Genomic DNA, 17,134 nt, shown 5'->3' with positions numbered 1-17,134 from the left:
CCTCTACACCGCGAAAATTGTGTTAAGAACTTGGGAATACTGCTTGACTCTAAGCTCGACTTCAAACAGCACATCGCATATATTGTCGATAAGGCCTGCAGGAATCTGGGATTTATTGTGCGGATCGCCGTGTCACCACCTCAACGACATCTACTGCCTCGCTCTCTACTGTGCTCTTGTCCGGTCCAACCTTGAGTACTGCGCTCCTGTGTGGAGTCCGTAATACCAAAATGGAGTTGACCGAATCGAGTCAGTGCAGTGCCGATTCATACGTTTTGCACTTCGAAGATTGCCCTGGAACGATCCCTTTCAGCTGCCCTGCTATGAACAACGCTGCAGGCTCATCGATCTTGACCCGTTGAATACTCGTCGCGACGTGATCAGAGCAATGGCAGTCGCCGACATGCTGACCTCGAGAGTGGATAGCCCATGTCTACTCGCGAACCTCAACATATACGCCCAAAGTCGTGTTCTACGCAACGGTCCATTTCTGCGTGTACCGCATCGGCGACTATACTATAGCACATTCATCGGTCTGCAACGCCATTTCAATCGATCTACACATAGCTTCGACTTAAACGTCAGCCGCGAGGTACTGAAAACTCGTTTCCTGGCACTAGCACGTAGATTCTAGTTTAAGTGTATCAGTAGGGCCAGTAGGCCTGTTGATATTTTTATAAAAATAAACAAATAAACGAAATAAACAGTTACCGTAGTAGTTAATGGATTTGTAAATTTTATTGTCGTAATTGTACTTCACATGTAGCATCGAATGATTTTTAAATAAATAACAAATAAAATCTGAAGTCATAATAATTTATGTCATCCCCATTTTTGCTACGGGCGTTTTCGATTCGAATAAATAAGAAAATAATTCTGTGATTTTTTATTTTACTGATGGCTAATTATCCAGCTTGACTCTTTGGATATTTTCGAATAAAGAACTGGTTTATCCTGAATATCTATAGATTTATTTGTATAGTAAAAATCTATTATATAACACGTTTATCACAACGATACTTCTGTTGTACAGAATTATTGGCTTCAAAACTCGTCATGGAAGCTTTCAGCAGTGTTTATCATTTTCGAAGATATGAAAATGGTTGACTTGGACAGAATCTGTAATACGAAAAAGAAAATAAAAAACGTTAATACATCTTTGCAGATGAAAAAGTAATAATAAGAAAACTTTTTTTTTTTCTTTTACTTGTATGTTGTACGTGATTCTGTACGCAGTCTTGACGTACATATGCAAGTAAAAGAAAAAAGAAACACAGAAAGCCAAATTAGGTGGAAAAAATTGTTTACTCAGTAGTCTTTGAATTAAGACTATTTACGTGTTAGCAACAAAATGTTGATTTAGGATGCCGCTTTTTTGGCATGAGCAATTTTAGGGTGACCCTTAAATTAACCAAAATCCAGTAATTATCATAAAAACGAAACAAGATAGAGCAATATTCTTTTCAGCAATTTTATAGCTCGAAGTATTTTGAGTAATATTGCAGAAGACGAAATCCCTCTATCTCGAATTCATATTAGGGTATTCATATTAGGGCGATTCTCCTGAGTCAAGTTAGGGTGACCCTGCTATTTTGCGATTTTTCTCCATAACTCTTTTGTTTTGCATTTCTCGCAAAACACTTCTTCAGATGACTTTTGAGGCTCAATAAGACACAACTTTTGGTGGAAAAAGAAACTCGCAATCTATTTTACTTCTACACTTATATTAAATTTTGTGATAAAAATAGGCCGTTTTCATGTTAGTATCTTAGAAAGATGCAAGCAGAATTAAAATCGGTTGATTGCGTTTGAAAGATCGTGATTTTTTGTGCATAATATCAAAAAATTGGAGAGTGGATTTTTGTCTATCTCAAATAAATCAACTTTGAATATGTGGGATTTTAACAAATTTAAGTATATAAAAGTAAACGAGTTGCGCCATAACTGCGGAAGGCCTTGACTGTTCTTCAGCAAACTTGACGTACATGTTTTTTGGTACAAGTGAATCAACACAGGGGGTTAACAAAAAGGGAGTGTTCGCTAAAAGGGGGGAGGTGAATCACCCTTATGCTGCGAGGCGAGTGACGTGACTATTTTGGATTCGCCGCGAATCAGGTGACAATTGTTACCTAGGTGACTCGCCTTGTCACCTAGGACTAGGAGACACGGTTTGTCACTTATAGCGAATTTGTTTATTCAATCCGGGTTGGAACTGGATGAATTTTTCGTGTTCATTTGCTCCTATCTGACAGATAAAATTCATCCGGTTCCAACCCGGATTGAATAAACAAATTCGCTATTAGGTGATTAGGTGACCGGGGTTTGTTGCCTAGGTGACACGGTTGTCACCTAAGTGACTCGACTCGCTGTGGTGAGTCACGGCGAGTGACAATTGTCATATTGAGTCGTGACTCGCGGAATAAGGGTGATTGAATCTTGTCCAAATTGATGTTCTGAAGGTGAAACGTCACATAAAAGTGCGCAGCAATCTTTTCTTTTTGCCAGATTGTATCCACATTCGCGACCACGAAGTTGCTTGGTTTGTTTGGTTTGTGCGTGAGAAAAAAGTGAAGGAAGTATTTTTGCTTTTGTTTTGACAATGGGTTTTCGAGTAAGTGCGAACAGGATTAAAAATCAGGCTTGGCATACACTTTTCGCTTTGATTTTGCTCTTTAGATTACTGCTCCTCAGCCAAGCGGAATTTGAAAAAGTGGTGTATAGGGCATTTGCCGAGCTAGTAATAATCTATAATATTGCTGAAGAAAATGAAGTTTAATCTTTATTATTTACGGCGCTGTAGCGCAGCAATGCCGTTGGTAGCAAAAAGAGCGCTCTTTTTGCTATCAAGAGGGTAGCAACCTTATAGCGCCCTAAATACAAAATGCACAGTAATGCTTACTTCATCAATATTGTAGATAATAACAAATTCTACAAACGCCCCATATATCACTTTTTCAAATTTTGCTTGGCTGAGATACCACAGAGAACAGACATCCAAGCGAAAGGTCCCCACTTGGATAAAACTTATGTCAAATTAGTTGGGAAACTGTAGTGATGGTGTCGCTAAAGGCGCATGAAATTCTACACTAAACTCACAACAGCTAGCTTCTGGCGCTAGCATAATGCATATAGTCCATATATACTAGCGCCAGAGGAGCCAAAGGTTGTCAGTGTGCATATCAAAAGAATCATTTAGTTGGGAAACTATAGTGGTGGTGTCGCTAGCATATTAGGTGATTTTAATTTGAAATTTTTTTCAAGAATTCCCGAAAAATTTGTTCCTGAATGGATGTCTGTTCTCTGAGGAGATACAGTAATCAAAAGAGCAAAATCGAAGCGAAAAGTGTATGCCAAGCCTGTTAAAAATCTCTCTAGCTTTCGCAGTCGCGAATAGGTGTTGCAATTTTTTTCGGAACTGTTGTCTTGTTTATTGTTGTTCACAGGCTTCAATTCTGTACAGACTAGTATTACTATGTTCTATCAACTTAAATTAACAATTGCCTTTCTAAACCTACTTTTACTGATATTGAAGTCAAATATAAGAGATACTTCGTTAAAAAGCCTACAACAAGCGTGCAACGGGTTATTCTGACCATACAATGTTCGGTGCGTTGGAGTCCAAAGTAACGTATAATTTCGCAAATTCCGACGAGGTGCATGAATATTTAGCTGCTCCAGGAGGTAACTGCAATCCACAGTCCCTTTTAGAAGGTCGAAAATAAACAGTCTGCGCGATACCACTCTTCTTTCAGCTAGCGTAGTAAGTCTTATATACTAACAGCGATTTTTATAAGACGGGAGCCGTATCGGGTTCTGCCATGGCACACGGCGCAGTGCAAACCGGATGAATGCACGTTGAACGCTTTCAATTTTAGTAATAGAGTATGGAGACAAACCGGTGCTGCACACTCCAGAATACTGCGAGCAAGAGAGCAATAGAGCGTTTTCAAGGCATAAATATCGTCGAAATCAGTGGTATTCCTACGTATAAAACCAAGAATGGCGAAAGCTTTGGATGTAATTGTACTAATGTGCTCGTCGAACCTTATCTTGCTGTCGATCGTAGCACCGAGATCCTTGATAGAGCTGCAGCATTTTATATCGTTATCATGCATCTTGTATATGAACTGATGCGGGTTACGAAGGCGGTAGAAGGAAATAATGTTGCATTTCGATATGTTCACTTCCATACCGTTTACAAGGCACCAATGCAGCAAGTTGTTTATGTCACGTTGCAAAGCATCTCCATCGAGAGAGGATGTAATGGTTCTAAAGATTTTTAGGTCATCCGCAAATAACAATTTCTCCGATTCGATGCAATTACAAATACCATTCACAAAAAGTACAAAAATTAATGGTCCTAGGATACTGCCTTGGGGTACTCCGGATGGAATAGGAAGGCAATAGGATTTAATTCCTTGAACACTCACGGAAGCAGTCCGGCCAGTCAAGTAAGAGTGCAACCAGTTACATATCCAATCCGGTAGATCTATAGGCTTCATTTTCTCGATTGCTAGCACGTGTGGCACCTTATTGAAAGCCTTAGCGAAATCGATGTAAATTGCATCTACCTGTTGACGTTTCTCTATACGCTTTATCACGTTAGTTACGAAGCACATAAGGTTAGAGACGGTGGAGCGATTTTTAACAAACCCATGTTGATAATCGGTGATTACGTGGCAAACCGCTGCATAAAGCGAGTGATGAATTATTTTCTCAAAGACTTTTGCTATGATATTTAGAACCGAGATTCCTCTATAGTTTTCGACGTTGTTCGAGTTCCCAGATTTGTAAATAGGAGTGTTGAGGCATGCTTCCAAGCACAGGAGGAAGACACCAGTGGCGAGGGAGCCACTGTGCTGCATATTGTTGCTCGAGTTGATGGAGAAGCTGTTTGCTCTCATCTGTGTTTAAAATAACGTTTACGAGCTTTTCTTAAGTGATTACGAGCATTGTTTAGTCCAGCATTCCACCACGGCTGACGATTGTGTGGCGTTTTACGTTTTCTTTTCATTGGAACGTGCTCAACGATCACCTGCGAAATTGCGTCATAGAAACGTAGAACTGCATCATCAGTAAAGTCTTAAAAGAAAACACGACTGAAGGGATATTTGTGCAAGTGAAGTAACGCAGCAATTCTCAAAGTTAGGAAAATCAGCGACTCTTTTATCCGAGAATAGTTTTGAATGTTTCAATTGCTGCTTTGCGTCAGTTAGTTGCCTGCAATTTACTATTCAATAGTCAAGCATTATTTTCTTTCGAAAATTATAGAGCAGACAAGGCAGAAGGGATCCGTAGTGGTGCTAATGTTTATTTGACCGTCAACTCAGTTTAAGGCAGTAAGGTACAGAACATTTTGCAAACAACTTTAACTTACTTAGTAGCCTTCAATCATTAAAATGAATAAAACGATCTGAAAAATTATCGACTTTCAAAAATTTGGAATTCTCAACCCGTAGCACAGTCAAGCCATTTTAACATAACAATTTTTTGATATCATCAAAATACATATAGGGCACGGAAGGGTATTTCGGCCCATTAAGCGCTGGCGTCCATTTTTTTCGGCTTATGACCTAAGTAGTTCTAGTGGAAGAACAGATGGTGTAACGTTCTTTGGATAAAAAATAGTAGATTAATTACAGTCTTGAGAAAATAGTTATAACATATTAAAATTGAATGTCGGTAAAGTACTTTTATTGGCGAAAGAAAAGGCCAATAGGCTGACTTTAGAAACCTGCTGAAAATACCCTCCCGTACCCTATATGTGAATAATGTTTGATATAACGAGAGAATTTTGTTAATAGCTGTGTGCGTGAGGGAGATACGCAGTTCGTTAGTTGGGCCATGCTCCAACTTGAATGTCAAAATTCTATTGAACTTTTGAGTTTAAAAATTTCAAACAACTGTCAGTCGGCCTAATTAGCGAATCAGCTGAAGTGCAGTCGTGACCCAATTTACGGATTCAGGCTGTACTCCGACTCTGGCACTGGTAAAAATATTTGTTTTTGGCATCACAAATTACACAAAATACATACCAAAAATACGATACAATTATTTAGCACTATTATTTACTTGACGCTATTTTACGCCACACATATATCAATATGGTGTAAAAGACAAGTCAAGGTGTCTTCGCAAAAACCCGCCTAACGTAGTTCTACGCCAGCTACGCGGTTGTGTCTGGTATACAACCTTCCTGATTTTTTTCAACAACAGATAATGTATCTTTAATTTCGGTAAATCAGATCTTCTTCATGTATCGTTGTCTTTTTTGACAGCTTGAGAAAAAAAATCCAAAATTTTAGTTGTCACCCGTTACTTGTATCTAGTTGTTATTATAGAATACCGAACAAGGTAATATGTTTCCACGCTGCTATGATTTTAGCAAATTTGATCGTGCGCTTAGCACTTCGGCTAAGAAAATACATTTTGATGGCGTTTTTGGCTACTGCCTGTCGAATTTAATTTATTTTGAAGTGCATGGTGCCCCAAAGGCAGTCATTTTTCAACAACTGACATATAAACACATAGCACAATGACTGAGCATACTCATTTACTACAGATTTTGGCTCAATTTTCTAAAACTTGACTATTTAGGTTGACTAATCGGAATAAGAATCTGATGGCAATTATGTCGTACTTTTATAAGCGATTGTACACTTTTAAAAGTAAACTTTTTTATGCAATTAGCAATATCATGAGCAAATGCAAATGCAAATGAATAACAATTGCTGGACGTTTTTGACGTAGGACTACGTCTTTCAGGAAGGTAGCTGGTATAGGGGGTAATTCCAAAAAAAAATCTCGAAAAGTGGTCAGGTTTTGAACGCTAATAGCTTAGTGGTTTCCCGATCGATTTTCAATATTCTTACACCAATCTATTGGTGTAAATCTTCTAATAATTGACCCAAATGAAGAAAAGTATGGATTCTTGATGTTAAACTATTGAAAAATTGAAAATAATGGTTCTATGTTTTACCAGAATTCTCGCTTCGTGATTGGTTGTTGGAAATGACGTCATCAAAGTGGAAATGCGTTTTCACGCATCGGCTTATAATTCAGTCAATTTTCAATAGATTACCAAGATATTTACACCAATTGATCGTAAAATCGATTTGGAAAATATTGAAAATATTGAAAACTATTGATTCTCAATGCGCGTCATTGAAAAATTTAATTATTTTCATGTTCTGCCTTCCCACGTTAGTGCTTCCCTAGCACGGATGACAGAAATATATACGATATGAGCTATGGGTTAAGCTTCCTTATGATTGCATTTAATAGAGTCCGATCGAAAATTGTTGAGCTTCAGCTGTGGCTACTTCCTCGGATAAGGCCACGAAGACATCCAAATTCACCAAGCGAGACGCCAACAAACCGAAGAATCCATCGACTCATCCGCCAGTGAACGATATGGTTTTGGCTGCTATGCCTTTTACTGCGCATCGTCAGTCGGTCAGCGGCGCTCGTTAGCGACACATCGGCAAGTAGCTAGCTTGCGACACATCGGACACATCCGTGGCATAATTTTAAACATTGTTTGCTTTACGGTGCACATCGTCGTCAGTTGGTCGTGTTCATCGGCTGCTGAGAAAAGGAAAGTGTGCTGAGCGTGTTGGAGCTGGAGCACTCGTCTCGCTGCCGTGATGGAATATCTGGCTGCTGAAGTTCTGGAATTGGCAGGAAATATGCTGCTCGCGACAACAAAACGACCAGAAGCGTCCCACGTCACTTGTAGCTGGCCACTTGGAGTGGTATCACAGAGAACAGACATCCATTCAGGAACAAATTTTTCGGGAATTCTTGGATAAAATTTCAAATTAAAATCACCTAATATGCTAGCGACACCACCACTATAGTTTCCCAACTAAATGATTCATTTGATTTGCACACTGACAACCTTTGGCTCCTCTGGCGCTAGTATATATGGGCTATATGCGTTATGCTAGCGCCTGAAGCTAGCTGTTGTAATTTTAGTGTAGAATTTCAGCGACACCATCACTATAGTTTCCCAACTAATTTGACATAAGTTTTATCCAAGCGGGGAACTTTCGCTTGGATGTCTGTTCTCTGTGGTGGTATTTCATCGTAATTCAGGACCATACACGAACGGTTTCGTTGATCTCATTGCTGCTGAGGCTTTCCGGCTGGTCCGTTGCAACAAACCGTGCCTGGTTAGCGGTTATCGGTACTCCAATTTACCGAAAAGAGAATTACGTTAGGTGCGTTAGTGCAAGTTTATTGCAAGCTAGTGTTATGATAATCAAATAATCTGTCCTTTTAAGGATCACACAACGATTGAAGGGTTTATTATATTTTCTTGCCCAATAATACCGTAATAACACAGGCAACGAGGGGAAAGTTGTACTTTCCGCCGTTGCGGACGACCAACAAATGGCGGGAATAAGTTTTCTGGTCACGGGCGAAATTTTCTGCCACTTCTAAACCGTCTGCAGCTTGTAAATGTAAATGATTTATTATCAGTGTTTTTCTTTTGTAAACTGCAGAAAAGTTTTGAGCAAATTTTTCAGCTTTTTGAAAACTCGCGCGTACCGTCTACCGATTACCAGAGGAAAAGCACTATTCAACGTAGAAACAGATCATGAAAATTTATTTACTGTTTGGTTTAGTGTGACTTCGATTCGTTTTAATAAAATAGATTCAATCAATTCATGGATATAACTCCAAAATCGGTTGAGGATTGAACGTATACAATACCTTATTAGTGACTAAATGAATGCTCATTTAGTTACTAATGACGTACCAGCATTGTAGCATCGTAACTACAACAGATACAGCAAAACTTTATTCAGCAAAATTGAAGATGATAACTATCTACAAATGTTTCTTATACAAGTTCGTCAAATTTTGCTCGGCTGGGACGGTACTGTCTAATGAATCAACATTGAGTCAAATTGAACGAACAAGCCCTGGTAATGATATCACAAATCAAAATAGTCAGTGTACTTAACGAGAAATTAGCAGTCATTAACTATTCGCCGGAGAGTCCAATTTCGGAAGCAGTTTTTGGGCCCAGAGGTGGGATTCTGTTTATAAAAATGTCCTAAATACTGCATTCTTCTCACCAATCTGAACACAGCGAATATATTTTCAGTAACAGAATTTTTGTTTCAAACAAAAAAACTGCTTTTGAAATTGGCAGAATCGATGACGACTAATTTCACCCTAAAACATATGTACGATACCAATTGTTCAGCCCTTTTTGTCGTCAAGAATTGCATACTATGGCACAATCAATAAATGTTAGCTTCTGCAGATTTTAAATTTTGACGTCTATTTTGTTCATTGAGCGGGCATTTCACTCTTTGCTTAAGGCGGTTCGACTGCGAGATGAAAGCAAAAGAACATTAAATATTTAAAGATCTATTATTAGATGGAAAGCAACGAAACAAATTTGCCGCTAATCTCACTTTCAGTTCATTCCTGCATTTTGGCGTAGATGAAACTTATTGAGATTTTTTGGAGGAATTATAAATATGATAGTAAAATTTTTCACTGCGCTGCTCATGGTAGCGTCAGTTACAGCCACGTTAAACATAACAGATAACAAGTTATTATCATCTGAAAGTGAAAAATACATGATCGATACATCGTGGTATATAATAGGTAACTGCATACTGTTAGTGTCAAATTAGTTTGCTAAGTGGATATCGTTTTTGCAGCTGGTGTGGTCTGTGTCGTTCTTCTGCTGGTGGTTTTAGCTACTTACTACTACATTCATAGTCTGCGAAATGTTCACGGCTTTATGATTTTCTATTTTCTGTTTGGAATAATCACCTTCTATTTTAGTTTAATAGCTCTAAATCTTAGGTTTTCTATTATCCCATGTTCATTCCATGGATATTTGCTCGGTTTCATAGCATTGTACTGTATTTGCTGGATGAGTGCAATGTGCCTTGACAGTTTCCTCGTGTTCCATAATATCGATATAAGTAAAACAAAACAATTCACTTATTACTGCTCCTATGCGATTGGATGTCCGGTTATTTATCTTTTTATATGTTCCATTCTGGATCATGGAGATTTCCTAGATCCCACGAATAAACCACCGTTTTCTTTACTAGGCTGCAGTCCAACAGGTAGGTCGAATGTACCCAAAACCAACGATAATGACATCGTTTTAATTTTTGATTTGCTTTCATTTGCAGAAAAAATCTCTGATTTCTATTATTTTTATTTACCATCAATATTACTGGTAGTCGCAAGCGCTGCTCTACTCATTTTGACTGCTTGGCGAGTGAAGCATCTTCAACGAGTGCTGAAACATAATACGGTTCAATTCGATAGGAGCGCTGACCGGGAAAAACTCACACTTACATGGCAACTCTTCCTAGCATTCGCTTTGCTATATGGTTTGCATTACTGCTCATGGGTCGCAGGATCAAATTTTTGGTTACAATTTTTAACTACTATTTATGCCCACATTATGGGCATAATTATATTTTTTATATGCATTTGGAATCGCCGCGTATATCATTGGTTTTCTAATTTGCGTTGTTTGAGGTAGATAACAAATTTATCGATAATTAGAAACGCATTTTTTCAACACTTCTATTGTAAATATAAAACTGCCGAATCGTTGGACTCAACTTTGCGTTTATTATTTGATTTTTTTTCTAGATTTAACTTAAAGCCATCGTCACTAAGTAGTATTTTTAGATAGTATTTTTTCGTGTGAAATATTTGGTGGAATGACGTATTATCAACTATTGAACTCATCCAAATTAGGTGCAGGATATTACCGACCACTATAAAGATTGGGTAGAATTTGAATATCGCTAGGCTGGCTGTTCAGATACCATGCAGTCAAAGAACAATAAATCTGTTGAGAAAGATGGGATCTGAGCGAAGCTTATTAAAATGGGAACAGAAAACCTTGTCGTTTGCACCGGCTAATTATTAGAATTTTGGATACGGAACAGCTACGAGAGGAGTGGAAAGATAGAGTTATGTGCCCGATCTACAAAAAGAGCGACAAGTTGGACTGTGAGATCTATTGTGCGATCACCAATTCCGAACAGATTCGTGGGATCTTGACCGGCTTGATAGGCTTCGTCGAAGATCGGTCCACAACGAATCAAATATTTACACTGCTGCAGATCCTCCAAAAGGGCCGTGAATACAGAGTTCCCACGCACCATTTGTTCGTCGACTTCAAGGCTGCATATGATCCCATCGACCGGAAAGAGCTATGGAAAAGTTATGGACGAGAACAGCTTCTCCAAGAAGCTCATCAAACTGATTCAATCTACGATGGCTTGAGAAGTTCATTCGAATCATACAGAGGGCTTCGTTAAGGTGATGGTCTCTCATGCCTGCTGTTCAAAATAGCACTACAAGGTGTTATGAACCGATCGGATATCAACAAATTTAGTCAATTCGCGAAAAAAACAAAGAGATTTTTTTAATCACGTATCAAAAAAAAAAACTATAGGAATTTTTACTTGAAGTTTAATCGAGAAACCCGAGTCTATTCTTGCTTTTCATATATACGATATTATTTTCCATGCAAAAATCTTCCAAAAGAGAGTCAAAATCAAAAAACTTTTCTTTGGCCGATTTCCGGAAATTACATTATTTTTATTCCACTTTAGTTTCGTGCTATAGAAGTGTTAACACTCCGTACACTCTTTTTTCGAGTTCTTTAGGCTGTAAAACCCACAGGTGATTTATTTTATATAAAAAATTTTTACTCAAATTCAACAAAAAATTTTTGCCCCCCGGTTTTTAGGGCCAATTTTGAAGGGCAAGGGGACAAAAACTTTAAAAATAATTTGCAATGGCCTTATTTCTCTCATTGGCAACACCGTAGAAACGATAAGATCAAGCCAATTTTGTTTGTCAGTGTAAATACAGACAAGAGAGGGGGGGCTCTTATACAAATGAAATACAAATTTCCTCAAAACTCTAGAACTGATCAAGCAAATGGATCCAAATTTGGAATGTACGGGTTTCAGAAGGTAGGAATTTTTTCTATGGTAATTAAGACCCCTCCCCTCTTTAGGAGGGGGGAGGGGAGCATACAAATAATATTCAAATTTCCTCATAACTCGAGAACTATTCGAGCAAAAGGAACTAAAATTGGCTTGTGGGGGTTTTTGGAGGTAAGATATTTTCTATGGCGTACTGAGACCCCTTCTTCTAATAAGGGGGGCTCCCATACAAATGCAACACAAATTTCCTCATAACTCTGGAAATAATCAAGCAAATGAAACCAAATTTGGCATGTGGGGGTTTTAGAAGGCAGTAACTTTTTTATGGTAGGGTAGAGGATGCATATTTCGCCAAGAGCCATATTTCGCCAGTTGATGAATCCAACGCCTTTTTGCATATTTTTGGTAGACTTAAGAGATTAAATTGATGTCCTCAATTTTACCAATTTGTCAAATAATTTCTTTTAAGTCTACCAAAAATATGCAAAAAGGCTTTGGATTCATCAACTGGCGAAATATGGATCCTCTACCCTATAATGAGACCCATTCGTCTTTTACCAGCGGGGGGATTTTTTCTATGGTGGATTAGAACCTTTGCTTTCTTTAAGAAGGGGAGATCCCATACAAATGAAATACAAATTTCTTTATAACTCGAGAACTAATCAAGCAAATGGCACCAAATTTGGCGTGTGGGATTTTTTGGAGGCATGAATTTATTTTGAATTTATTTATTTTATGATGCTTTGAGACCCTTCACCCCTGTGGTAGGAAGATAATTCATTACCATTTCAGCCTTTATGATGCACACAAGTGATTTTTAAAAGAAATTTCTATGTCTCAAAGGTTGCAGGCATTGTACCTATGAACGTCCACGTATTGCATTCAATGAGGAATTGAATCTGAATATTTCGTTCTTCTCGTTTATACATCCACTTAAACAATGGCACTCACAGATTCTTATAAACATACATATGCCAGAAATGCAGTTTACATTAGTCTTTGATCTGATGATCTGATATAGTCCTACGTCACCCTTTCCTACAACCCTTAGAGCTGTATACCTTTTTCAATCAATAGTTTTTTCAATCAAAAATATTACGAACTCTTATAAGACATATATACAGCCAATCAAAAACTCGCTAAAATTGTTTGAGCAATTGTTTGATAATTTTTTTCTATGTGATGCTTAGCCCGCCCAGTTAGCTCCGTGATACAATGCTGATCTAACAAGCCAGTCATCGTATGTTCGAATCTCGACTCGGCTGTGCCGCTACAGAGTTAATAGGATCTTTGCACTAGCCCCGTAATTTTCCTGTACTCTAATAACCGGCTGCGAAATCTGTTGATAAAGAATGGTCAGGTTCTGAAGGACGTTTATACCCATGGCTTTGCTTTGCTTTGCTGAGGCTTTACAAGAAAACCTGAGCTGACAACCTAAGCATCGTTTTAACAATACAACATGTGCTGTATTATATTAGTGATTGTTTCAAATCACTTCAGATCACTTAATAGCTTATTTTTAAACCGGAAGAATTGTCATTTATAATGCAAATCATATTCATCAGACTTTGAAAGATGTTGGTTGCAACTTGCAAGTTCCAAAAAACAATACAAATTCCCTCTTAGATTTTCACCCTAGAGCCCTAGACCTCTGAGCAAACAAAAATTCAAACTCTCAATCCATTCGCCGAGTCTATGTTTGCTATTGAAAGCAAAAAACTGTTAGTAAGTAGTACAGTGCAAACCAGGTGAGCTTTAGATGCGACAGGCACAATTATAGCATAAGGTTTAGCAATTCTTACCTCTTGCAATGTTAGCACTCTATCACCATTTTTGTCAGCCAAGCTAAATAGAGTGGAAGCTTCTTGAATGGCATATCTTGGATGGCGTGGATCCACATAAGACAGAAGTTCACCACGGTCAGCCTTTCCGTCTTTGTTTTTATCAATAATTTTGTTGAACTCTTCCCTTCGTTCCCGTTCACTTCGCGATAGAATGAACTTGCGGTTTGTAGCATCGGCGAACCCGACCGGTAAAACGTCGGTAAACTCGCTTTCCGTTAGTCGATCATCTCCGTCCAGATCGAACTGGCGCAGGATCTCGTCTACCAGATTGAGAAGATTAACTGTACTAGATTCCGGATGTCGGAATGATAGAAATTCATCCAGTGTTAAACTTAGAGGATCAGTGCGTGCTGCTTCCATCCATAGAGCTTTTTCTCGCACAACGGATTCCTTTACATTTCGGTCCAATGTATCGAACGGTGAATTTTGAGGATGCTTTTCTTTTAGACCTTTTTGTCTCATGGCATAGGTTTGATATTCATCCCAACTAACTAATCCATCTCGTGGTTTTTGGTCGATTTCAACAAATGTGGTTGGATTGTTGCGTATTGCATTATCGATATGGTCCCGTATTTTATAATTTATGTATTTAGCAAGCTCTTGCATTGTTAGATGTTTATCATTATTCGTATCAGCTCTAAAAAAGAATAGATTTTTTGTTAAACTTGAATAAAATTCTGCATGATGATCGTACTTGTTAAACGCGCCGGTTAATTCCAGTAGCACATTTTTGTCAACGTGATGCATTGCCGAATTCAAACTATCTTGTTCAACCTTATTTGCCTTTTTCGACGTTTTAGTTGTGCCTATGGGAAACGCTATCAACAATATACAGGTGATGAAAAGCAAGTAGAAAAGCACGGGCAGGACCGTAGACCAGCGTGGTATTTTCATGTTACGTAACAGCTTGATTATGATACCCATCATGAACCGCAGACAGTTTTACACTTTTCTAATTCAAAATGTTTTCCATTTAGTTATATTGCAGCGTTGTTTGGAACGAAAACAAAGAAATGCGTAAAAAGTATTCAGATGATGATACTCTTTTTTGCTGCTATGCAATTCCTTAATCAATTCTACATTATATACACTGAGGTTCAATGATAATATTCACAATTCAGGACAACAATCAGATTCGCGGAGTATTGGTTGCTTTGCAGCCTCTATGTTACCGCGAATGAAAGTGAAAGAGAAACCATTGTGGACGAGACTTTGCAAGCATAAAGCGGTACACTGACTGGCCTGAATAATGTGGCTCTGTATATCCCCTCTCAAGCAGACGGTTACGGGTCCATAAGGTGTCTACTACGGCTGTGCGAGTAAAGCACGCGGACTTCTCGCAAGAAATAGTGAGAAACGTGAAAACAAAGTTGTGGGAAACGAAGCTTTGTGTGACAACAAATATACCTATATCTACATGTGGTGAACGGCTGCAGAGCGGTTATAGAAAAATCGAGAGCTTTCAACTTGCGTGACGTGTTTGATGATTGCATGAGAGAGCACTTTGATGATTGTTTACTGTAGGGGTAAAAGCTCTGAATGCAGAAGGCTTTGACAGGATAAGCCGGTACCTACATAATTTTGCCAACAAATTTTTTTCCAAACCACATCTGATGAGAATTAGTTGATTTATGATTGAGTTTTTTTTTCTTTTTCAATGATTTAATAATTGCTATGCTTTATATTATTCCAGATAACAGATTCGGCCACCAACGATCCTCTCTTGACTTATAGGGAGTATTTTAGAGTAAGCGATATACCGCATCTTCATGATAGAGCATTATTCTACGAATGGAATAATTTAGTGAAAACAATTTATTTTTGGTGACTCAGCTCACTATTGCACAATGCATCGTTGCATTGTCAGTCAGTCAAGCATTATCATAATCAGGGATGGTCCGATTACTTTGACTTATTTTTGATTCATTTGACAGTGCCATCTCAGTCGTGCAAAATTTGACCAAGTTATGTATGGAACATTTCTAGAACTAGATATTATCTACAATTTTGCTGAATGAAGTTTTGCTGTATCTTTTGTAGTTACGGTGCTACAACGCTAGTATCTCATTAGTAACCAATTGAACGTTCACTTTGTTACTAATGAGGTACTACTGCTTTACCTGACTCATAGCGAATATGCGTTGTGTTCGTGGGAGCTCAAAATCGGAAAAAAGTTGAAATGAGCAACATTCCCTCGCTTAATTCGCACCCCTGAAAATAACTTACAAAAACTTTATTTTTAAAGTGACAGTAGTATACAATGCTTTCTTTGTTAAACTAGAGTGTGATTCGTGCAACTTTTTACAGGTTTAAAGCAATAATAAAAACATAGCTTACAAAAAACTTCTTCATATTCGTATTAACTGAATAAAATGCTAATTAAAAGTTATTATGTTGAGCGTCTTAGCAGAAACTCGAATACGAGTCAAGTTAGGAAGGTTTTCCGTTTTATTCTACTAAAAATTATACTACACAATATTCACCTTAAGAATAATTACAAAATTTCACTATACTATAATTACACTATAACTATAAAACCAGCCATCCACTCACGTAAACTATCCGCAGATACGTATTTCGAATGTTACCTACAGCCTTCTTCAGTGATTTGCATGTAGTATAATTTTTAGTAGAATAAAACGGAAAACCTTCCTAACGTGACTCGTGAATAAAATGCATATACGCTATAAACGAATAAAACGGTATAGTATACACTTTATTTCAATAACATGTATATTCGGTGTGAGTCAGGTAAAACAGTAGCATTGTAGCACCGTAACTGCAAAAGATACAGCAAAATTGAAGATAATAACTAGTTCTGCAAATGTTCCATACATAACTTTGTCAAATTTTGTTCGGCTGAGATAGTACTTTCAAATGAATCAAAATTGAGTCAAAGTGATCGGACCATCCCTGATCATAATTGATGAATCAACCAATCACATGTAAGCATACTTTGGTTTCTTATGCCCGTGACGACAACTATATAGACCTCTCAATTCTTTCCATTTCAGAAAAAAAGTGACAGAATCTTCTCATCCCAAAAAATCAAAAATTATTTTCCTTATTTGAAATTCAACCAGTTTGATATCCCAAAAGTTAAATCTATATACAGGGTGTTAGCGAAGACTCCAGAACTCAAGACTGGGCATAGTAGAAGGTTCGCATATACACAGCAAAGGACGATACTGCTTTCGTATATCTCGATTGCAATCAGCATATCGTATATCAGCAAAGGATGATATGATTTCGTATATCTCGATTGCAACTGAGGTATACGAAATCATATCTGAACGAAAAAGTTATATTTCACGCCATATAAGAACATACATGGCT

At 37.9% G+C, this 17,134-nt stretch overlaps 1 protein-coding gene across 1 annotated transcript; it reads right to left on the bottom strand.

Annotated features, from left to right (window-relative positions):
• Nucleotides 1-1,022: 1,022 nt before the first annotated feature.
• LOC128743633 (45 kDa calcium-binding protein) lies at nucleotides 1,023-14,965 on the bottom strand. The gene is made up of 3 exons (XM_053840247.1): nucleotides 14,493-14,965; nucleotides 13,757-14,435; nucleotides 1,023-1,119 (listed from the first exon to the last, which is right to left on the bottom strand). Exons 1-3 carry the CDS (start codon nucleotides 14,723-14,725, stop codon nucleotides 1,045-1,047), a joined length of 987 nt encoding a protein of 328 aa, XP_053696222.1. The 5' UTR covers nucleotides 14,726-14,965; the 3' UTR covers nucleotides 1,023-1,044.
• Nucleotides 14,966-17,134: the final 2,169 nt, after the last annotated feature.

This window comes from Sabethes cyaneus, chromosome 3, assembly GCF_943734655.1.
Source record: "Sabethes cyaneus chromosome 3, idSabCyanKW18_F2, whole genome shotgun sequence".
NCBI classification, from domain to species: Eukaryota; Metazoa; Arthropoda; class Insecta; order Diptera; family Culicidae; genus Sabethes; species Sabethes cyaneus.
The sequence above is the reverse complement of the archived record's forward strand: the minus strand, read 5'-3'. Positions and strand labels throughout refer to the sequence as shown.

Bases quoted from the DNA above. Each gene is read 5' to 3' on its own strand.
- LOC128743633 (XM_053840247.1), bottom strand. From the start codon at position 14,725: ATGATGGGTATCATAATCAAGCTGTTACGTAACATGAAAATACCACGC. The intron at 14,436-14,492 runs GTACGATCATCA...ATTCTTTTTTAG, and splicing joins TTAACCGGCGCGTTTAACAA to AGCTGATACGAATAATGATA. The intron at 1,120-13,756 runs GTAAGAATTGCT...TTCGTATTACAG, and splicing joins GAGTGCTAACATTGCAAGAG to ATTCTGTCCAAGTCAACCAT.